This window comes from Panthera leo, chromosome C1 (genome assembly GCF_018350215.1).
Source record: "Panthera leo isolate Ple1 chromosome C1, P.leo_Ple1_pat1.1, whole genome shotgun sequence".
NCBI lineage: Eukaryota > Metazoa > Chordata > Mammalia > Carnivora > Felidae > Panthera > Panthera leo.
Window position 1 is genome coordinate 105,044,735 of NC_056686.1, and position 23,189 is coordinate 105,067,923.

The following is a 23,189-nucleotide window of genomic DNA, read 5'->3' on the forward strand; positions in this document are numbered from 1 at the left end:
GACCATCGCCAACTGGCAGGAAAGCGCATAAGAGAATTCACTAGAAGGAGAGGGGGCATCTAGGCCATGGATCAATGCTCAACACAGGTTTTGCTGAAGAGGATTGAGTCTGAGTCTGTCCCAGTAAGTGATAGAGATAGTGATAGTGAAAACTCTTAGGTCTATACTGGCCAAATGTTCTAGGTAACAGTAACTTAGCATGTGGATGTGAACTAAGACAGCCATAACCTTGGAAGCTAAGTGTGGGGCATCACTTGGGCTTGTGCAGGAACTTGGACCAGCATGCAGTCCCTTCAGAGAAGACATGTATTCATGGGACAATGCTGAACCAGACTTTAGCAGCAATACTAAATGGTATGGAGAAATAAACAGTCATGCACTGTTACCAGAGACTTGATAGTTGTTTCTGTTTTCTGACTCCTTGAACCAGAACTGCCCTCTCCTTGGCCTGAGTAAGTTCCCAGGGTTATTTGAAAATTGAGGCAGGGAAACCAGAGCTTTGAAATGGAGATACTAGACTATGCCTTCACCAGAACAGAGTGTGCTATATTGGATAAACTAAGGGGAGAGAGCAAGAGAGGGAGAGAGAAAGGTGATTTGTACACTGATTTGATAAAAAGAAATTCAGGACAAGGTGCAGGTCAGGGTAAAATGGAAGCAGATTAAGATTGATGTCAGTATTAGGGGCTCCTGGGTGGCTCAGTCAGTTAAGCATCCAACTTCAGCTCAGGTCATGATTTCTTGGTTCATGAGTTCAAGCCCCATATCAGTCTCTGTGCTGACAGCTCAGAGCCCGGAGCCTGCTTCAGATTCTCTCTCTCTCTCTCTCTCTCTCTCTCTCTCAAAAATAAATAAACATTAAAAAATTAAAAAAACACACACACAATTGATGTCAGTACTGGAAGGCTACCATGTATTCCCCCATCAAAATCAGATAGTAACCTTTCCCCCACCCCTTAAAAAAAAAAAAAAAAAAGGCAAGGTGAACACATGATTGATGAGAGCATCAATATGCAGTCACTAGAGAGTCACAGGTTTGACTATTACCTGACTTTCTACAGTAACCTATATGAGAAAAAATTGCATCAGTCAGAAGTGAATTATCTGTGGAAGAAAAAAAAAAAAAAAAGAGTGACCCAAGGCAAAGTCACAGCCAGTGTGAATGCTGTTCAGGGGAGAAAGCAGCTTAGCCATTGGTCAGTAGAGTATTTCCAGTCTCAATGGCTAGATAGTCCTTGGCGTGTACACTCAGGGAGTTGAAACCCACATAATTTGGGTCTGTCTGGTTTTATTATTCATATCATCTCTGTTAATCTGATGTCCTTAAACATTCCTTTCACTCAACTTTAACTGGCAGCTTACAGATCTAAGTGGTCTGTGAAGTTTTATTGGCTAGACCCTTTCAAGTGTTTAAAATCTACAAAGTGGGTGTGGGTGTGTGTTGGGATCCATATGTGTTTTTTTGAGTTGATGTTTTAAAATTATTATTATGAAAGTAAAAAAGGCACATTGTAAAAATGTTTTTCAAACATTACTTAAGGGTAAAAATGCAAAAAGTTCCTAGACACTGCCTTGTTTCCTAATCCTTCTATTCAGAGGTAATTGAAGTTAAGGTAGTATTTTTTTTTAATGTATGTGTGTGTGTCCCTCCAGGCATGTTCCTTTTCTTTTCATTTTTAATGTCATAATTTTGAATATACTATCCATTGTCATGTTTTAAAATTCAAAAGGTATAGGGACATCTGGGTGGTTCAGTTAGTTAAGTGTCCAACTCTTGATTTCAACTCAGGTCATGATGTTATGGTTTGTGAGTTCAGGCCCCATGATGGGCTCCATGCTAATGGTACAGAGCCTGCTTGGGATTCTTTCTCTCTGTCCCTCTCTCTGTCTCTCTCTTTCTCTCTCTCTCTCTCTCAAAAATAAATAAACTTAAAAATTTTTTTAATTCAAAAGGTATAAAGTAGTATACTGTGAAAACCCTTACTCCCATTCTTATCTGCCACCTTCCATTTGCCCTCTTCTCAGAAACCAGTATTAATCTCTTATGTATCCTTCCAGTAATCTTTTATGTATATGTAAGGAAAATATATTTTTAAATGGATTATTTACACAAATAATAGCATGCTATATACCATGTTCTACACCTGCTCTTCTCATTTAATAATGTTTCTTGGGCGACTGGGTGGCTCAGTTGGTTGAGCGTCTGACCCTTGGTTTTAGCTCAGGTCATGATCTCACAGTTTGTGAGTTTGAGCCCCACATCTGGCACTGCACTGGCAGTGCAGAGTCTGCTTGGGATTCTCTCTCTCCCTCTCTCTCTACTCCTCCCCAGCTCATGTGCTCTCGCTCTCTCTCTCTCAAAATAAATAAATAAAAACTTAAAAAGCATTTAATAATGTTTCTTTTTTTTTTCTGGTGAACTCCTAAACTAACTTTCTTTCTTTCTTTCTTTCTTTCTTTCTTTCTTTCTTTCTTTCTTTTCTTTCTTTCTTTTGCTTTTTAATATAATTTATTTTCAAGTTAGCTAACATACAGTGTATACAGTGTGCTCTTGGTTTCAGGGCACATTCCCATGATTCATCGCTCACATATAACACCCAGTACTCATCTCAACAAGTGACCTCCTCAATGCCCATCACCCATTTTCCCCTCTTCCCCACCCCCCTCCATCAATCCCATTTGTTCTCTGTATTTAAGAGTCTCTTATGGGTTTGCCTCCCTCTCTATTTGAAACTATTTTCCCCTTCCCTTTCCGCATTAATAATGTTTCTTAAAGATCACCCCATATCAATGCACAAAAAGCTTCCTTTTTTAAAAAACATAGTTGAAGAGTATTCCATTGTTTGAGTGTGCCATAATTTGTTTAACCAACACCAGCTGATGGAAATCTGTTTTGTTTCTAAATACTTTGCTATTTCACACAATGTTCCAGAAGATAATTTAGCACTTACATCATATCAAAGGTATGAATATTCAAATGTATTCAATTTCTAATATATGTAGTTTAATTCCTAGAAGTTGAATTGCTGATTTAAAAAGTATAGCAGAACATTTAAAAAAATTTTTTTAGAGAGAGAGAGAGAGCATGAGTGGGGAGAGGGGCAGAGGGAGAGAGAATCTTTACATATATATTTTCTTTTAATATTTATTTATTTATTTATTTATTTATTTTGAGAGAAAGAGAGAGAGAGAGAGAGAGAGAGAGAGAGAGAATCCCAAGCAGGCCCCATGCTGTCAGTGCAGAGCCCGGTGCAGCACTTGATCCCACAAACTGCAAGACAATGACCTGAGCCAAAATCAAGAGTCAGTCATATAACTAAGCCATCCAGGTACCCTGAGAGAGACGGAGAGAGAGAATCTTAAGCAGGCTCCAAGCTCAATCCCCCAACCCTAGGATCATTATCTGAGCCAATATCGAGTTGGACGCTCAACTGACTGAACCACCCAGACATCCCCAATATTTTTTTAATTAGTTGTCAACATTCAAAACTCAAACGCTTTCATATGAAAAAATATTGATTTTTAAGCTCACTTGAAAAATTGGAAATCCAGCAACACCGTATCTATGACATAGAGCAAAAATTAGCTGGAGCTAAGTAGCAACTGTCCCCTTTGGTGAGACACGTATTTCTCAGGTGACCACAGTCCTCACCCACCCCATTTGGCTCCTTTACATTACTTTCCTGATGCCTAAAACCCTTTGAGTTTTTAATCCCCATATTCTTTCATTTTGATTCTGAGATCACTCAACACTGTTTAGATTATGATTTAATTTCCCTTAAGTCTGTCTGTAGGAAAAGGATCATTTGACATTCCAAGGTTTTGAACCCTGTGCTACGATTTCTCATGCTTAAGTATTAAGTAGCACATGGTTGTGATTTTTCAATGCATCACAAGGGATTACAGGAATGACTGTGCTGAGCACCCGTGAGTATTCCAAGCGGTATAGCAATTATTTATTACTTTATACTATTAAATTGGCAATAAACTGTCTACTTCAATTATTTGTACATTTTAATAACATGAATCATTTATATCAGGAGTTAATCATTTCTTTTTTTTATATTTATTTATTTATTTATTTATTTATTTATTTATTTTCGAGAGACAGAGAAAGAACATGAGCTGGGGGAGGGGCAGAGAGAGAGGGAGACACAGAATCCCACGCAGGCTCCAGGCTCCGAGCTGTCAGCACAGAGCCTGATACAGGGCTTGAACCCACGAACTGTGAGACCATGACATGAGCTGAAGTCGGACACTTAACTGACTGAACTCCCCCCCAGGCGTCCCCCATTTCCTTTTTTTAAAGATATTCCACATACATTGGTTCCCTGCCCGTATGTCAATCTTCAGTTAAATTCAAGGAATACATGAAGATTTTTATTTTAATTTAAGTTTATTTATTTTGAGAGAGAGAGAGACAGTGCAAGGGGAAGGGGCAGAGAGAGAGGGAGAAAGAATCCCAAGCAGGCCCTGCACTGTCAGCACAGAGCCTGATGTGGGGCTCGAAACCACGAAGCGTGAGATCATGACCTGAGCAGAAACCAAGAGTCAGACGCTTAACGACTGAGCCACCAAGGTGCCCCAGTTCTTGATTCTTTCTTTTTTTTTTTTAATGTTTATTCATTTTTTGAGAGAGAGACACACACACTGAGTGTGAGTGGGGGTGGGCAGAGAGAGAGGGAGACACAGAATCTGAAGCAAGCTCCAGGCTCTGAGCTATCAGTACAGAGCCAGACACGGGGCTCGAACTCATGAACCATGAGACCATGACCTGAGCCAAAGTTGGATGCTTAACCAACTGAGCCAGACAGGTGCCCCAGGACTTGATCATTTCTGACAAAAGTTAGTCTCCAGAGCTTGGCTCCCTAAATATTGGGGCCCTACCCTAGAAAGGATTACACAGCTCAAACCTGCCTTTCCTATAGTGATTCTCGAATTTGAGCAAACAAATTACCTGGAGATCTTATTAAAATTCAGATTCTGATTCAGTACATCCCGAGTGGGGTCAGAGATTTAGAATGTCTAACAAGCTCCTTGACTGCATGTTGAGTGCAAGGGTCTTAGAAGACACCTCCTGGGGCACCTGGGTGGCTCAGTCAGTTAAGCAGCAGACTCTTGATTTTGGCTCAGGTCATGATCTCATGGTTTGTGAGTTTGAGCCCTGCATCAGGCTCTGTGCTCACATCAATGGAGCCTGCTTCAGATCCTCTGTATCCCTCTTTCTGCCCCTTCCTTCCTCGTTCTCTCAAAAGTAAATAAATGTTTAAAAAAATTAAAACAAACAAACAAACAAAAAGAAGACACTTCCTAAGTCCCTCTGCTGATTTCTACCAGACTTCTTGAAGGCAATGAAGAAATCAGTTTGGATATGATACCCTAAATAGCTCCTGTTTCTCTTCAACATTGTCCATTCTTCATTCTCTCCCCGCAAACCACCCCCTCCAGACACACAGCAGAAAGCTGAAAGAATCTAACTAATAGAAACATAATCAGGACAGAACACATTTCCCTTCATTTATCACACATGACAGGGCACCACATGTACAGGGCAATACGTCAGATGTTAGGGGAAACAAAGATGATTAATGATTAAGACAGGTCCTTAGTCTGGGGTGCCTGGGTGGCTCAGTCGGTTAAGTGGCTGACTCTTGATGTTGGCTCAGGTCATGATCTCCGTTTTGAGTTCAAGCCCTGAATCCGGCTTTGTGCTCACAGCAGGGAGCCTGCTTCAGATCCTCATCTCCCTCTTTCTGCCCATACCCCACTCACACTCACTCTCTCTCTCTCAAAAACAAACAAATGTTAAAAAAAAATTTTTTTTAAAGACAGGTCCTCAGCTTTAAGTTGATCACTAACCAGCAAAGGAGATAAAGACATATAGAGGTAGCTCACCAGTGGAAGGAATTAAGGTAATGAAACAGAGACAGAAGTTAGTTCGGCAGAGGGCGAGTGATAGCCTAGATACAATGATTTTTTTTTAATTGAAGTATAATTGACATACAATATTATATTAGTCTCAGGTGTACAGCAGTGATTTCCCAATTCTATACACTACAAAATGCTCACCATGATAAGTGTAGTTACCATCTGTCATGATACAAAGCTATTACAATATTAACTATATTCTCCAGGCTGTACTTTTCATCCCCATGACTTTCTTATTTTATAACTAGAAGTTCATACCTCTTGTTTTTAATTTTATTTATTTAAGACCTCTCTACATCCACTGTGGGGCTTGAACTCACCACCCCAAGGTGAAGAGTCGCACTCTCTTCCCAGTGAGTCAGCCAGGCGCCCTGTATAGTCTGTACTTCTTAAATCCCTTCACCTGTTTTGCCCTCCCCTCGGGCAACCACCAGTTTGTTCTCTATATTGATGAGTCTGTTTCTGTTTTCCATTTGTTTTTTTAGATCCCACATATAAGTGAGACTGTATGGTAGGACAGTGTTTCTTAAAACTCTGGTCCCCCCTACCTGTAGCATGGGCATCGCAGGGAAAATGTTAGATGTGAAGATTCTCAGACTGCACCCAAGTCTACTCCAAAGGTGGTGTGGGGTGGCAATCTGTGTTTCAACAAACCCTCAAGGTAATTCCGATACATGATAATGTTTGACAACTGCTGGGTCTATGAAAATTTCACAGAGGAGGGGTGCCTGGGTGGCTCAGTCAGTTAAGCGTCCGACTTCGGCTCAGGTCATGATCTCATGGTCCGTGAGTTCGAATTCTGCGTCGGGCTCTGTGCTGACAGCAGCCTGGAGCCTGCTTCGGATTCTGTGTCTCCCTCTCTCTGACCCTCCCCCTTTCATGCTCTGTCTCTCTCTGTCTCAAAAATAAATAAACATAAAAAAAATTTCACAGAGGAGACATTTGAGGTGGACCCTTAGAGAATTCATATTATAGCAGACAGAAAGAGAAAGGCATCCCAGGAGATCACAATGAATGAAGGTATGGAGATGAGAAATTGAAATGTGTAAACATGTTGGGGAAATAGCGCTTAAGCAGGTATGTGAAGGGAAAACATGGGAAATGTGGCCAGAGAGGCAAATGAAGGCCAAATTTTAAAGAGCCTCAAATTTTATACTGTAAAGTTTGAACTTTATTTTATAGACATAAATAAAATATAGGTTTAAAGCAGGGGAGAGACAGTGATCAGAACTGTATTTTAAAGCTCTGTGTGGGACTGGTCTATCATGAGGCTACCAATTAAGAGGCTAGTTAGTCTGGCAAGAAATAAGAGGTAAATACAGTAGAATTAAAATAGAAAAGAGAGAAAATATATGTCAAACATTTCCAAAGTAGGATAAACAAGCTGTATTGAATAATGGTTTAAGACCACAAGCTCTAGGGCCAAACTGCCTGGCACTGACACTTTTTAGCTCTGTGACTTTGGGAAATATAACTGTTTGTCTCGGTTTTCTCATCCACAGAAAAGATCCAATAATAGTTCCTACCTCACAGCACTATTATGAGGACTAAATAAATGAATAACCGTAAAGTGCTTAGAACAGTGCCTGGTATCAAGTAAACATTCAATAAATATGGGGTGTGTGTGTGTGTGTGTGTGTGTGCGCGCGCGAGTGTTTTTTAGGGAGTAATGTGTCTAAAATTTCTAGTTCAAGTTAGAAAATAATACCATAAGATGAGTTGGGAACATGCTGAATTTGCAATGTCTAGAGGACACCTTCACTTTTCTGGACCTCATTTCCTAGGGTCTTAGCAATTGGAAACAGGCGCTCACAGTAGTCCCAGGAAACTAGTGGACAGGCGAAATGAGCACAGATAAAGGGGAGGTTATCAAGGCTGCCTGGGTCCCGTTTCCAGTCTTACACAGAAGATCTGGTTTGTACCTTTATTTATTTTTTTTATATTTTTATTTTTGAGAGAGAGACAGAGTGCAAGTACAGGAGGGGCAGAGGGAGAGGGAGAGGGAGACACAAAATCTGGATCAGGCCCCAGGATCCGAGCTGTTGGCACACGGGCCCGATGCAGGGCTCGAACTCACAAACCGTGAGATCATGACCTGAGCCGAAGTCAGACGCTCAACTGACTGAGCCACCCAGGTGCCCCTCTGGTTTATGCCTTTTATTTTTATTTATTTATTTTTAATGTTTATTTATTTTTGAAACAGGGAGACAGCATGAATGGGGGAGGGTCAGAGAGAGAGGGAGACACAGAATCTGAAACAGGCTCCAGGCTCTGAGCTGTCAGCACAGAGCCTGACGTGGGGCTCGAACTCACGGACCGCGAGATCATGACCTGAGCCGAAGTCAGATGCTTAACCGACTGAGCCATCCAGGCGCCCCAGGTTTGTGCCTTTTAAATGAAGTTAGGTGTCATTAATGTAAATATAGCTGAACAAGTTAGAGCAATAATGAGATAATGTAGTCAATAGTGCTGGCTCATCAAATACGCCCAATTCTCTCTCTTTCCAAATGTGAAACATGACTGATCTTCCTGGCCCCCTTGTGGTTGGGTAGGGCCCTATGACTCAGTCAGGCCAATGAGTTGTTAATGAGAGTGTCCTGAATCACTTTAATTGCCAATATGAGACCCTCTAGCAGTCTCTCCCTCTGGCCTGACTTACTTATCAGCCTGGGTTCCTGAGTAGCTATCCTAGCAGAGCTCCAAAGTCAACTTTCTAGAGATGATTATGCAGTGTGAGCAACAAGTACAGTTTTTGTTTTAAAGTTTGGGAGTTGTTTGTTTCCACAACACTATAGTCTATCCTGATGCAGATACTATTTTAAGACCCATTAAATTCTAGGGGCGCCTGGGTGGCTCAGTTGGTTAAGCATCTGACTTCGGCTCAGGTCATGATCTTACGGTTTGTGGGTTCGAGCCCCACGTCAGGCTCTGTGCTGATAGCTCGGAGCCTGGAACCTTCTTGAGATTCTGTGTCTCCCTCTTTCTCTACCCCTACCCTGCTCTCTCTCTCTCTCAAAATTAAACATTAAAAAAAATTTTTTTAAAGACCTATCAAATTCTTAAAAATTAAATAGACACTTAACATCCAATCCTAATGAGGGTGTGGGGAAACATACTTTCAGAGATTTGCTAGGAGTAAAAATTGTTTCAACCTTTTCGAAAAGTAATTTGACAGCAGATTCTATTAAAATGAAAAGAGGTACATATATATACATATATATGTGAATATATATGTATGTGTGTGTATATATTTTAACTCAGATTCCATTATGGGGAATCTCTTCCACAGAAATAAAAGTACTACTTCAAAAGCACGTTAATGTTTATTGTTGCATCATTCATAATGAATACATGCTGTAGTGAGAGCATCTTTCTAATTATGGTTTATCCACACTATTAAGTATTATGCAATTATGAAAAAGACAAATGTTGACTTCAAAGGATATCCACATGTGAAATAAAAACTAAACAAAACAAATCCACATTTAGGGGAGACTGGCTGGCTCAGCAAGCAGTGCATGCGACTATTGATCTCAGGGTTGAGCCCTGCATTGGGTGTAAAGATGACTAAAAAATAAAATCTTTTTAAAAAATCCAGATTCATGACCTTGTAAGTACAAGCCTAGAAAACTAAGCTATTTTACCTCAAAGCAGCAGGTGTAGTGATGAGAGGGGAGGAGAGGATATTGTCACGTTTGTCTTATTCCATCTTGATATTCCTCCACTTGTTACAATTTGTACCACTTCATAATATAACAAACTAAAGTGAGAAGAACACCTAAACCTAACGGTTTGCTGAGTCTTTAAACAGTAAACTTAGTGTGACTGCCAGGGTTTGGGGGTGGCGGAAGAGGTGGAGCTTCGAGAATATACTCTAGGCCACGCCTACTTCACCCGCCCAGTGGCCTCTCACGTGTGCCCTGGAAGGCTCTCCTTTGACGCATGCGTACTTGCCCGAGGTTGCCTGGCCTTGGAGGGGCGCTCAGAGGCTTAGGATTTGACCCCGGCAGGCTACCGTCGTGGCGACCGGAACGGCACCTGAGGTTTGCTTCCGGGCGTCTCTTTTGCTTCCCTTTCCCTCCCTCCCTCACGCTTCATCCCCTCCCCCTGCTCCTTTTACCGTAAGGTTTCGTTCTTCCCCGTCGAGGCCGACCCCAGAGTCTCGAGTCTGGGGTCTGGTTGGTGAAAAGAAGTGTTGTAGTTGGAAGCAGGGAGGTGTAGGAAGTACTGTTAATTGAGGTATTTGGAGATTAGGGGCCCGTCTGGAATGTTTTGTTTGTGGGAGGAGGTTGGGCGAGGGTGGGAAGGAAGTCTTCCCCGAGAGGCGAGCGGGGGCGGGGTTGAACTGGGTTTGCGGGGTGGGTGGGACGCACCCCCAGAAAGGGTAGCGCGGGGGTGGGGTTGGTGTGTGGGCAAAGGAAAAATGGAGGCGGTGAGAACTGGTCTTGGGGTCGCACGGCATTCTGGCATCAGTTTTGCTCCAACCGTTTGATCAAAAAAGCAGTTAACACTAATGCGTAGGCTATTTGGATTATAGTTTTTAGGTAGCCACATTTTATTCCCAGATTGCTTTAATTTTCCTTTGCTTTTGGGAAGCCTCTTTGCTTTTGTATGCATAAGTGTGAATAGACTTTAAAAAGTAAGTTTCCACGTGGAAGCAAGGTAATGTAAAGCGAACAAGTAATTAAAGAGAAAACAGTGAATTATAAACCAACGCCCCCCCATCCAAGTGGAGGTATTTGTTCAAATTAGGCATAGCATGCAAACAAAGATTTCTCTCTTTAGTCAGTTAAGGAACACAGGTCACAGAAATACCTTCCTCAGCAAATTGGTTCTCTTCTGTTAACTAAAACATTATTTTTTGGTAGCCTCTGTTGCGTATCATATGTTTTCCATGTCCTCACGCTTTTAAACCTTATCCAGGCCCATCTTCTGTGGAATAAGATCGGTACAAAATCTTAACATCGGATACAGGGGAACAGAGAGGGAGAACATAGAATGGAACCTAATTGTATTTGAATGAGAAGTAGTAGTGTAGGAATGAGTTTTAGAGACTGAAGTTTGGCGGTTATAATAATTGCAAAGGTAATCTTAGTTTTCTCTTCCATGTAGGGGACAACAGCATGTCTTCCATCCCTGGGTGCATTGGTTTGGGTGCAGCCGCAGCTGCGGTGGAGTCTGATGAGATCGCAGAGCTGCAACAAGCAGTGGTTGAGGAGCTGGGTATCTCAATGGAGGAACTGAGGCAGTTCATTGATGAAGAACTGGAGAAGATGGACTGTGTACAGCAGCGAAAGAAGCAACTAGCAGAGTTGGAGACGTGGGTAATACAGAAGGAATCTGAGGTGGCCCATGTTGATCAGCTCTTTGATGATGCATCCAGGTGAGGACTACACGGAAAATCGGAGATCTCCCCTTGGCAGACATTTTAGAAGTGTAATTGCTCATGACGTTGTGCCAGTCGCTTTATTCTTTACAAGGTACAGACGTGTAGGACCTTTCTGTTTCTCAAAGGTTATGGCCAACAATCTGACCTCACGGTCGCCAGGGTGGCTCAGTCATTTGGGCATCTGACTCTTGATTTCGGCTCAGGTCATCATCTCTCCCATCGTGGGATCTGGCCCCATGTTGGGCTCTGCACTAATGGCGTGAACCGACTTGGGATTCTCTCCCTCTCTCTCTGCCCCTGCCCCAAACCCTGTCTCTCTTTCTTTCAAAATAAATAAATAAATAAACATTTTAAAAAATCCGACCTCACAACCACCCGTTATATGTAGAATATTCATCTGTTGGAAGCCAGTGTATGGTCTACAGTAGAATGGTCAAGGTCTTGAGTCTTTTCCCCTTCTTTCTCCTGTACTCTGCTTCAGAACAACTGCACAGTTTTCTTAGTAGGATGATCTAGGGAGTGAGGATTGTAAGTCGTTGCTGTCTTATGAAACTGTGGAACATGAGCCCTGTATCTACTCATAAATTCCCAGAAGATTGGTGCCTAGTATGCCTTAGTTGTCACTTAGAACACATTTTCATATAGCAAGGTAAATGATGAGATATGGGTAATGTGCTTTCAGGTTATTTTGGATTTTGTTAGGGCCTAGTCTGAAACCACTATTTAAACATATTTTAATGATAAGGCATTTTATTATTATTATTATTATTATTATTAAGTTTATTTTTGAGAGAAAGAGAGAGACAGAGCACCAGCAGGGGAAGGGCAGAGAGAGAGAAGGAGAGGGAGACACCGAATTTGAAGCAGATCCTGGTTCTGAGCTGTCAGCGCAGAGCCCAATGTGGGGCTCGAACTCATGAGCCGTGACATCATGACCTGAGCCGCAGTTGGATGCTTAACCGATTGAGCCCCCCAGGTATCCTGAGAAAAGCATTTTAAATTCTAAATGGAGACACTATGGAATATGGCCTGTTTAAATTGAGGTCAGTGTATACTTAAATGTATATAAATTCTGATGGCGTTTATACCTATTTCTGCTGGCTTTGACCTTTTCTACATGTGTTCCAATATTAGGGCAGTGACTAACTGTGAGTCTTTGGTGAAGGACTTTTATTCCAAACTGGGACTACAATACCGGGACAGTAGCTCTGAGGATGAAGCCTCCCGGCCTACAGAAATAATCGAGATTCCTGATGAAGATGATGATGTCCTCAGTATTGATTCAGGTAAGAGATAAGGCTCTGGGTAGAAAAATCTCAGGATTGAAATTGAGACACAGGAAGACAAACAGATAAAAGAAGAGAGCAAAAATTGTTGTCACTAACTCCATATTCTAAACTGTTGAACTTGCCCATTACCAAAAAGGAATAGAACATTATTAGTATCATAGATGTCCTCTACATGCTACTTTCTGATTAAATGACCTTCCTTTCCCCATTCTGTGTCACCTCTATTCTGAATTCCCTTCCTTTTCTTTTTAGGTGGCATTTGCACCTATATATATATTTCAAAACGGTAGATTGTTTGGTTTTGTCTATTTTTGAGGGGTTTTTTAATGTATCATTTACAAACTATAAAATTTACCCACTTTAAGTGTAGAGTTTGAGTTTCAGTAAATTTATAGAGTAGTGCAGTCTTCACCACAGATGTTTGGATTACCCCAAAACATCCCTCTGTTTGTCTGCATTCTCCATTTTCACCCCAACCATTGATCTGCTTACTTCCTTTTTGCCTTTTCTAGAAATTTCACTTAAATAGAATCACAATTTGTTGTCTTTTGTATCTGGCTTCTGTCATTTAGCATAACATTTTTGCTGTGGAACATGTTGTTCCATGTATCTGTAGTATGCTTTTTTTTTTCTTTTTGCTGAGCAGTATTCCATTCTATGGATATACCACATACTGTCTTCTGTAATTGATGATAAATATTTGGGTTGTTTCTAGTTTGGGGCGATTATGAGTAATGCTGCTATGTACATTTGTGTAGAAGTCTTTATGTAGGTGTTATGTTTCGTGTCTTTTGGATATTCCACCTAGGAATAGAATTGTTAGGGCTTAGGGTAAGTGTACATTTGAGTTTTTAAGAAACTGCCATATTGTTTTCAAAAGTGGCTGTACATTCTACATTCCCACTAGCAAAGTATGGGGGTTCCAGTTTATTTACATCCTTGTTGGTGCTTGGTATTGTCAGTGTTTTATTTTAGCTTTTGCAGTGTGAGTGTGGTGGTATCAAATTGTGATTGTAGTGTGCATTTCCTGAAGGAAGTTGAGCATCTTTTCACATACTTAATTTACCATTTGTTTTTTCTTTGGGAAAACATCCATTAAAATCTTGAGGCTTTTTTAAAAAATCGGGTTGTCTTTTTATTAGAGAACCGCTCTTTTGACTTAGAGAACTCAGGCTTTAGGTACAGTTCATTTATCAGATATATTTTAGAAATACTTTCTCTCAAATGTGGTCTTTTCATTTTCTTAATGGTATCTTTTAACAGTAATAATTCTCAAGATAGAGGTTGAGAGTGATTGGTTTGTTTATTTTGCTTATGACTATTTAGTTGTTTCACCACCATTTGTTGAAAAGACTATCCTTTTGGTATCCTTGTCACAAATCATCTGGCCACATATATGAGGCTCTATTTCCAGATTCTGTTCTGTCACATTGATCTATATATTTGTTGTTATACCAGCACCACACTGCTTTTATTACTATAGTTTCAATGGTAAGTATTAAAATCATCTAGTGGGAGTCTCCAAATACAAATGTTTTTCATATGACTTTGAAATATATTTTGGAATCAGCTTGTCAGTTTCTATCAAGAACATTTTTTAAAGCCTGCTGGAATTTTTAATAGAAACTCTATTGAATCTAAAGGCCAATTTGGAGAGCATTACCTTTTTAACGACTAGTCTTCTAATGCATTAACGTGGTACATTTGTCCTAAGTGTTGTATTCTTTCTAATGCTAATGTGAGTGAGATTATTTACTTAATTTCATTTTAGGATTGTTGCTAAGATATGAAAATATAGTTGATTTTTGTGTATTAATCTTGTAGCCCTGACCTTACTAAGCTCACTTATTCTAGAAGTTTTTTGTGGATCCCTTGGGATTTTCTATATATTAGACCATGCTGTCTCTGCAAATAAAGTCAATTTTACTTCTTTCTTTCTACTCTAAATGTCTTTTATTTCTTTTTTATTGCCTTATTGTACTCAGTAGAACCTCGAGTACAATGTTTAATAAAAGTTTGAGGGTAGACATCCTTTCCTTGCTTCTGATCTTAGGGGGAAGCATTTAGTCTTTAGGCATTAATTATAATGTGAGCTTTAAGGTTTTTGTAGATATCCTTTCTCAGGTTGAAGGAAGTTGCTTCTGTTCCTAGAAACTGTCAGGTTGAAAGAAGTTCCTTCTGTTCTGTATTGGATTTGCTAATATTTTTTGTTAAGAATTTTTGCACCTGGGGCACCTGGGTGGCTCAGTTGGTTAAGAGTCTGGCTCTTGATTTCAGCTTAGGTTGTGATCTCACAGTTCATGAGTTCAAGCCCTGCCTTGGGCTCCACGCTGACAGGGGGCCTGCTTGGGATTCTCTCTCCCTCTCTGCCTTTCCCCTCTCTCTGTCTCTCTCAAAATAAATAAATAAACTAAAAAGAAAAAAGAGTAGTTTTGTGGAGGACTTTAAAAAAAAATTTTGTTGCATTTATGGTCATGAGGACTATAGGTTTTTAGTTTTATTGTGTGGTTTTTTGACTTTGGTATTAGAGTATTATGGACCTTACAAAGATGAGTTGGGAAATGTTCCCTCCTCTGAATTTGTGTGAAATAGTATTATTTCTTCCTTAAATGTTTGATACATTCAGCACTGAGACTGTCTTGACCTGTTTCTTTGTGGATGATTTTTTTTTTTTTTTTGATTTTTTTTCTTATAAGCTTTTTAGTTTGGAATGGTTTTTGTTTTTTGTTTGTTTGTTTTAATTTATTTTTGAGAGAGAAAGAATGTGAGCAGGGGAGGGGCAGAGAGAGGGTGGGAAATACAGAATCTGAAGCAGGCTCCAGGCCCTGAGCTGTCAGCACAGAGCCCGACATGGGGCTTAAACTGTTGAACCACCAGATTGTGCCTGAGCCGAAGTCAGACACCCAATGGACTGAGCCACCCAGGCGCCACAGTTTGGAATAGTTTTATATTTTTGTGTAAATTGCAAAGATAATGCAGAGAGTTCTGTATACCTTCTACCAGTTTATTCCAATGTTAGTATTTTTTAATGTTTATTTATTTATTTTGAGAGAGAGAGAGACAGAGCATGCATATGTGCACAAGTGGGGGAGAGGGAGAGAGAGAATTCCAAGCAGGCCCTGTGCTGTTACCTCAGAGCCCCACTCAGGACTTGATCTCTTGAACCGCGAGATTATGACCTGAGTCAAAGTCGAGAGTTGGACTGAGCCACCCAGGCACCCCTAATGTTAATATTTTGTTACTGTGATACATTGGCCCAAACTAAAAAACAAACATGGGTGCGTTACTTATCTAAACTCCACGCTTTGGATTTCTGGGCTTTTCCCATTCCAGGTGGGAAGCTTTTTAATTACTAGTTAATTTTCTTTACCTGATATGTCTATTTGTATTTTCTGTTCCTTCTTAAGTCATTTTTGTTAATTTGTATCTTTCTAGGAATTTTTCCATTTCATTTAGTTGTCTAAATTATTGCCATAAAGTTCATAGTATTCCCTTATGATTCTTTTGAATTTCTGTAGGTTCTGTAGCAATGTTCCTTTCATTCCTGATATTGGTTATTTGGATCTCTTTTTTTCCCTTGGTTAATCTAGCTGAAGGATTATTGGTTTTTTTGCTCTTTTTCAAGGGACCAGTTTTTGTGTTCATTTGTGTCTTTCTCTCTACCGTTTTCCTGTTTTTTTGTTACACTGATTTCTACTCTGATCTTTATTATTTTCTTCCTTCCATGTACTTGGGTTTGATTTGCTCTTCTTTTTCTAGTTTCTTAAAATGAAAATAGATTATTGATTTGGTTTAGATCTTCTTTCCTTTCTAATATAAAATTTATGCATTGCTTTACTACATCTCATAAATTTTGTATGTTACATTTTCACTTTATTTTTTTAATATTAAAAATATATATGCTTTTTTTATATTTTAATTTTTATTTTAGAGAGAGAACGTGAGCGTGGGAAAGGGGCAGAAAGAGAGGGAGAGAGAGAGAGAATCCCAAGCAGGTTCCATGCTTAGCACAGAGCCTGACACAGGGCTTGATCCCATGACCCTAGAATCGTGATCTGAGCTGAAATCAAGAGTCAGACACAACCAACTGAGCCACCCACGCACCCCATGTTTTCCGTTTCCCTTTAACTTATAATTTTAATTTCCTGTGTGATTTTTCTTTGACCAATGGTTTATCCCAAGTATTTAGGAATTTCCCAGATTTCTTTCTGTTGTGACTTTTTTATTTAATATAATTTTGGTCAGAAAACCTGCTTTGTATTATTTTAATCCTTTTAAATGTATTTAAATATTTTTTTAATTTTTTTTTTTTTTAACGTTTATTTCTTTTTGAGATAGAGACAGAGCATGAACGGGGGAGGGTCAGAGAGAGGGAAACACAGAATCTGAAACAGGCTTCAGGCTCTGAGCTGTCAGCACAGAGCCCGACGCGGGGCTCGAACTCACAGATTGTGAGATCATGACCGGAGCCGAAGTCGGCCACTTAACCGACTGAGCCACCCAGGCGCCCCAAAATGTTTTTTAATGGCCTAGTATATTATCTGTCCTGGAGAATGATCCATGTGTGCTTGCAAACAATTTGTATTCTGCTGCTGTTGATTGGAATATTTTATAAATGTTGTTTAGGTTAAGTTGGCCAATAGTGCTGTTCAAGTCTTCTGTGTCCTTATTGATTTTCTGTCTGGTTATTTTAACAATTACTTGGAAAGGAGTTTTGAAATCTTGAACTAAAATTGTTGACTTGTTTGTCATTTCAATTCTTTCAGTTTTTGCTTCCTATATTTTGGGACTCTGTTATGTATATGTTTATAGTTACTTTTTTTATTATTATAAGGTATCTCTTTGTGTCTCAAGTGATATTCCTTGTCTTAAAGTCTATTTTGTCAGATATTAATGTGGAATTTCCATTTCTGTTATGATTACTGTTTGTATATTGTGTCGTTTTCTGTATTTTTACTTAAAATCTTTGTCTTGAATTTAGTGTATTTCTTGCATACAATATATATATATAGTTAGATCTCTTTTTTTTTTTTAATTTTTTTTAATGTATGTGTATTTTTGAGAGAGAGACAGAGCACAAGTGAAGAAGGGACAGAGAGAGAGTGAGACACAGAATCTGAAGCAGGCTCTAGGCTCTGAGCTGTTAGCACAGAGCCTGATGTGGGGCTCGAACTCAAAAACCATGAGATCATGACCTGAACTGAAGTCAGACACTTAACCAACTGAGCCACCCAGGTGCCCCAGATCTTGTCTTTTTTTAATCCATTCTCACAGTTTCTGCCTTTTTAATTAGTATTGAGTGCATTCACAGTTGATTGAATCCATATGGGTGGATTTTTTATCGGCCGTTTTGCATTTTCTCCCCCTATGTCCCATGTCTTTTATATTTGTCTGTTCTTTACTGCTTTGTTTGTGTCGAACAAATATTTCAGTAGGTCATTTTAATTTCTCTGATTTTTTTTGGCTTTTAAGAAAAGTGCTTGCACATTTATCTGGTCATTATACTACAAGTTAATACTGACCTAATTCTGGTAAAATATAGCAGCTTTGCACCAGGATAGCTCCATTTTCACTCTCTTCTTGTGTGATACTGTTGTCAAATATATTGCATCTACATATGTTTAAAGCCAACAATTTTGTGTTACAGTTATTGCCAGGAGTAATCTTATTTTTAAAGATGTTACGGGAAGAAAAGAGAAAAATACATATTCACCCAGATGTTTACATTTCTATTCCTCTTCATTTCTTCCTGTGGATCTGAGTTAGGATCTAGTGTCATCCTTTTCCAGCCAGAAAGATTTCCTTTAATATTTCTTGTAATTCTGAGGCACCTGGGTGGCTCAGGTGTTAAGTGTCCCAACTCTTAAGTGATTAAGTGTCCAACTCTTGATTTTGGCTCAGGTTATTTGTGAGATCGAGCCTCGCGTCAGGCCCTGTACCAACCACACAGAGCCTGCTTGGCATTCTCTCTCTCCCTCTCTCTCTGCCCTTCTCTCTCTCTCTCTCTCACAAAATAAATATTTAAAGCATATTTCTTGTGGTCCTGCTAAAAGTCATTTCATTTATCTGAGATATAGCATTCTTGGTTCACTATTTTCTTTTGGCATTTCGAATATGCCATTCCAGTGCCTTCTGGCCTCAAGTTATTTCTGATAGGAAGTTAGATGAATGTGTTGTACCCTGGATGTGAGTCATTTTTGTTTAACAGCTTTTAAGATTTTCTCTTTTGATTTTAGTAGTTTCAGTAGGTTGTGTCTAGGTATAATTCTCTCCGTATTTGTCGTATTTGAGATTCATGGAACTTGGATCTGTAGATTCACATTTTTCATCAAATTTAGAAGTGTTTCGGTCATTATTTCTTCATATATTTTTTTCTAGCCCTTTCTCCCCTGGCCTTCTGAGCTCATCATTATGCATATAGTAGAATGCTTCACATTGTCTTATAAGTCTTTGAGGCACTGTTCATTTTTCTTCAACCTTCTTCTCTTTGTGCTTTGGATGGGGCAATTTCTCTATATAGGTATCTATTAGTTTACTTGTTCTTCTGCCATTTTAAATTTGCTTTTTTTAGCCCCCCCCTAGTGAATGCAGTAAAACCTTGGATTGTGACTAGTCTGTTCTGTGAGTGTTCTGCAAGACGAGCAAAAATTTCTAATAAATTTTAACTTGATAAGCAGGTAGTGTCTTGGAATACAAGTAGTTCATAACACTGAACGTCAGTCACATGATCACAACTCAGCTCTCTCTCTGAGGGATTGTGGGTCATCATCAATGCAATCTCACATTTCTGTGAAATTCTCAAAAGGAGGCATTGGATAGGTTCCTTGTTAAAGTTGCACAAAAAGAAAAAGATTCCATTGAGCCAATAGCAGTGATTCCGTTAGTGACAGTGAAAATCGTCCTACACAATAACCCTCCTCTCTCTTGTCTTCCTCACACCAGCCACAAAGGTTTTCAAAGGTAAGTGCAGGTTAATTTATTTTTCTTTGTATTTTGTATTTTCTTTATTATTATGTATTATAGTATTGTAATAATTTTTATATGAATTTTTGGGGTTGTGGAATTAATCATCTGAGTTTTCATTATTTCTTATGGGGAAATTTGCTTTGATATACAAGTGCTTTGGATTATAAGGATGTTTCTGGAATGAATTATGCTCAAAAACCAAGGTTTTACTGTATTTCGTTTCAGTTTTTGTAATTTCAACCCTGGAATTTCCATTTGCTTCTTTTTATAGTCAAGTCTTTTGTTTATTAAGTATTAGCATATTTTCCTTTAAATCTTTGAATGTAATTTCCATGAGCTCTTTGAGCATATTTATAAATCCAATACCTAGGCCCGTATGGCAAGTCAGTTTCCGTTGCTAGAGTTTTGTTTCCTGAGTATAGGGCGTACTTTCCTATTTCTTTGAATGTTTCATTATTTTTGTTGTTGAAAGCTGGATACTTTCAAGTTTTTTTTCTTATGATGCCAACTCTGTCTTCTTTGTAGTGTACAGCTGATGTCCCTGCTTGGTTTTTAAATTTGAACTACATATATTAGCTTGGCTCCTAACCTTTGCCCCTTTTTTTTACATAGTTTAGCCAGTGAGTTTTGTAGAAATATAAAGAATGCATTCAGAGTTGCATGTATTCTCAAGTCTCCATTGGGTTTCCTGCATCTTTTCTGTATGTGCCTAGTTTAGCAGTCACCCACAGGTTCTTATATATGTATTTATGTGTGTGTGTGTGTGTGTGTGTGTGTGTGTGTGTGTGTATATGTGTGTGTATATAACTTTATATATATTAACTTGGCTCTTAACAATTGCTCCCCCCCTTTTTTTTTGCATAGTTTAGCCAGTGAGTTTTACGGAGGTATAGAGAATACATTCAGAGTTGCATTTAGTTCTCAAGTTTCCATGGACTCCTGGGTCTTGTCTGCATTTGCATAGTTTAGCAGTCACTCAAGAATGCATAGAGAATTTATCTACGCCTGTCTATGGCTCTCTCATTTTCAGGATCTCCTTGTTAAGTTTCTGACTGGTTTGCTGCTCACCCTAAACAAGAGCTGCAAGCTCAGACTAGCAAAGCTGCTCATTGCCATGGCTAGCGCCTCAATGGTAAAGCCGTAGTTTGCACTCACCAAACAAGGAGTGGAGTGGGGATGGGAGCCGCCCCAGGCAAGCAGACCACAGACTTCTCTTTCTTACCAGAATTCAAGCAATTTTTCAGAACAAACACTTTGAATTAATTCTTTGCCTTTGGTCAATTTCCAGTGCCCTGAAATGATTGTTTGTAACTTTTTTTTCCAGTTTTATACTTGTTTTCTGCATAGGGGAGTCATCTATATCACTATTTTCATATCACTATTATCAGAAGCGCCATAGTTTTGCCTTTTTTTAACTGTAGAAGTGGAATCATACATAGTGTATACATACATTCTTCAGTCATTTCTTTAACATCTTGATGATGTGTGATGTTTAATTCAGTAACTACTACAGCATAGTATTCCATCTTGTGAATATGACACAATATATCTATTCTCCTGTCAGTTGCATTTCATTTGTTTTCAATTCAAATAATGCTCTAAATATTCTTATACATGATTCCTAATCCACATATGCAAGAATCTTTCTAAATTTTGGCAGTCTTACTAAATTTTTAGGGTATATATATATATATATATATATATATATATATATATATACTCTAAGGAGTTGCTAGTTCTTAGGATATGGAAATTTTAACATTACTGGATAAGCAATGGCCAAACAGCTTTCCAAATTGGTTGTACCAATTTAGATTTGTAACTACCAGTGGATGAGAGTGTCCTGTGCTACACATACTTGACAACACTTGGTATTGTGATTTTTAAATTTTATTTCCCTACTGATGAACTTGAGAATCTTTTCATGTGTTTGTGAGTCATCTGTAGTTTTTCTTTGAAATGTCTGTTCATGTCTCTTGTTTGTTTGCTCACTCAGTGATCATTGCCGTTACTAATCCTATGCAGTTGCGTGTTGCAAATATCACTCCCAGCTTACAGTTTATCTTTATTTGTTATGTTATTTGTTGATAAACAGGTGTTATACTCTAGGATTTTTTTTCATGGTCATTGTGTTTTACATCTTTCTGCCCTGAAGCTTTATTATAAAGGTCATTTATGTTGCCTTTGAAAGCTTCATAGTTTCACCTGTCACATTTAAGTCTTTAATTCAACTGGAATTTATTTTTTGTGTAGTATTTGAGGTCAAAATCAAATTTTTTTCCATATGGTTATCAATGTTTCAGCACCACTACTGAAATGAATCCCTCCTTACTGATTTTGCATTGTCTGCTCTATCATAAATTATTTTCAGGGGCGCCTGGGTGGCTCGGTTGGTTAAGCCTCCGACTCTTGGCTTTGTCTCAGGTCATGATCTCATGGTTCGTGAGTTCAAGCCCCGTGTCGGGCTCTGCGCTAACAGTGTGGGGTCTGCTTGGGATTCTCTGCCTCTCTCTTTGCCTCCCCCACCCTCAAATAAATAAACATTAAAAAATAATTTCCATATGTATTGATTTGTTTCTGGATTTTCTGTTCTTTTTCATTGGTCTGTCATTTTTTTCTTTTTTTTATTTTATTGTATTTTTTACTTTATTTTTAATTTTATAAAATTAACATCCAAGGGGCGCCTGGGTGGCTCAGTCGGTTAAACGTCCGACTTCGGCTCAGGTCACGATCTCGCGGTCCGTGAGTTCGAGCCCCACGTCGGGCTCTGGGCCGATGGCTCAGAGCCTGGAGCCTGCTTCCGATTCTGTGTCTCCCTCTCTCTCTGCCCCTCCCCCGTTCATGCTCTGTCTCTCTCTGTCTCAAAAATAAATAAAAAACGTTAAAAAAAAAAAAATTAACATCCAAACTAGTTAGCATATAGTGCAACAGTGATTTCAGGAGTAGATTCCTTAGTGCCCCTTACCTATTTAGCCCATCCCCCCTCCCACACCCCCTCCAATAACCCTCTGTTTGCTTTCCATATTTAGGAGTCTCTTATGTTTTGTCCCCCTCCCTGTTTTTATATTCTTTTTATTTCCCTTCCCTTATGTTAATCTGTTTGATCTCTTAAAGTCCTCATATGAGTGAAGTCATATGATTTTTGTCTTTCTCTAATTTCCCTTAGCATAACACTCTCCAGTTCCATCCACATAGTTGCAAATGGCAAGATCCTTTTTGATTGCCGAGTAATACACCATTGTGTGTGTGTGTATCTATCTGTGTGTGTGTGTGTGTGTGTGTGTGTGTGTGTGTGTATAAGACATTTCTTTATCCATTCATCCATCGATGGACATTTGGGCTCTTTCCATACTTTGGCTGTTGTTAATAGTGCTGCTATAAATATGGGGGTGCATGTGTCCCTTCGAAACAGCACACCTGTATCCCATGGATAAATGCCTAGTAGTTCAATTGCTGGGTGGTAGGGTAGTTCTATTTTTAGTTTTTTTGAGGAACCTCCATACTGTTTTCCACAGTGGCTACACCAGCTTGCATTCCCAGGTCTGTCATTTTTTCTTATCTCAGTTCTGTATTATGTATAACTGGACTTTATTAGTTTCTATATCTGTTAACTCCAG

General features: G+C 39.2%; 1 protein-coding gene across 4 annotated transcripts in view; it reads left to right on the plus strand.

Moving 5' to 3' along the window:
• Positions 1–9,868: 9,868 nt before the first annotated feature.
• Positions 9,869–23,189, plus strand: part of SETDB1 (SET domain bifurcated histone lysine methyltransferase 1) — a 34,483-nt gene continuing 21,162 nt past the window's right edge. For 2 of the 4 annotated variants that reach the window (XM_042953877.1, XM_042953880.1), the window contains exons 1-3: positions 9,988–10,167; positions 11,041–11,311; positions 12,452–12,603. In XM_042953877.1, coding sequence (XP_042809811.1) covers positions 11,052–11,311; positions 12,452–12,603 — 412 coding nt within the window. In that variant the 5' untranslated portion in view covers positions 9,988–10,167; positions 11,041–11,051. The other 2 variants (XM_042953879.1, XM_042953882.1) reach the window with 2 other exon arrangements.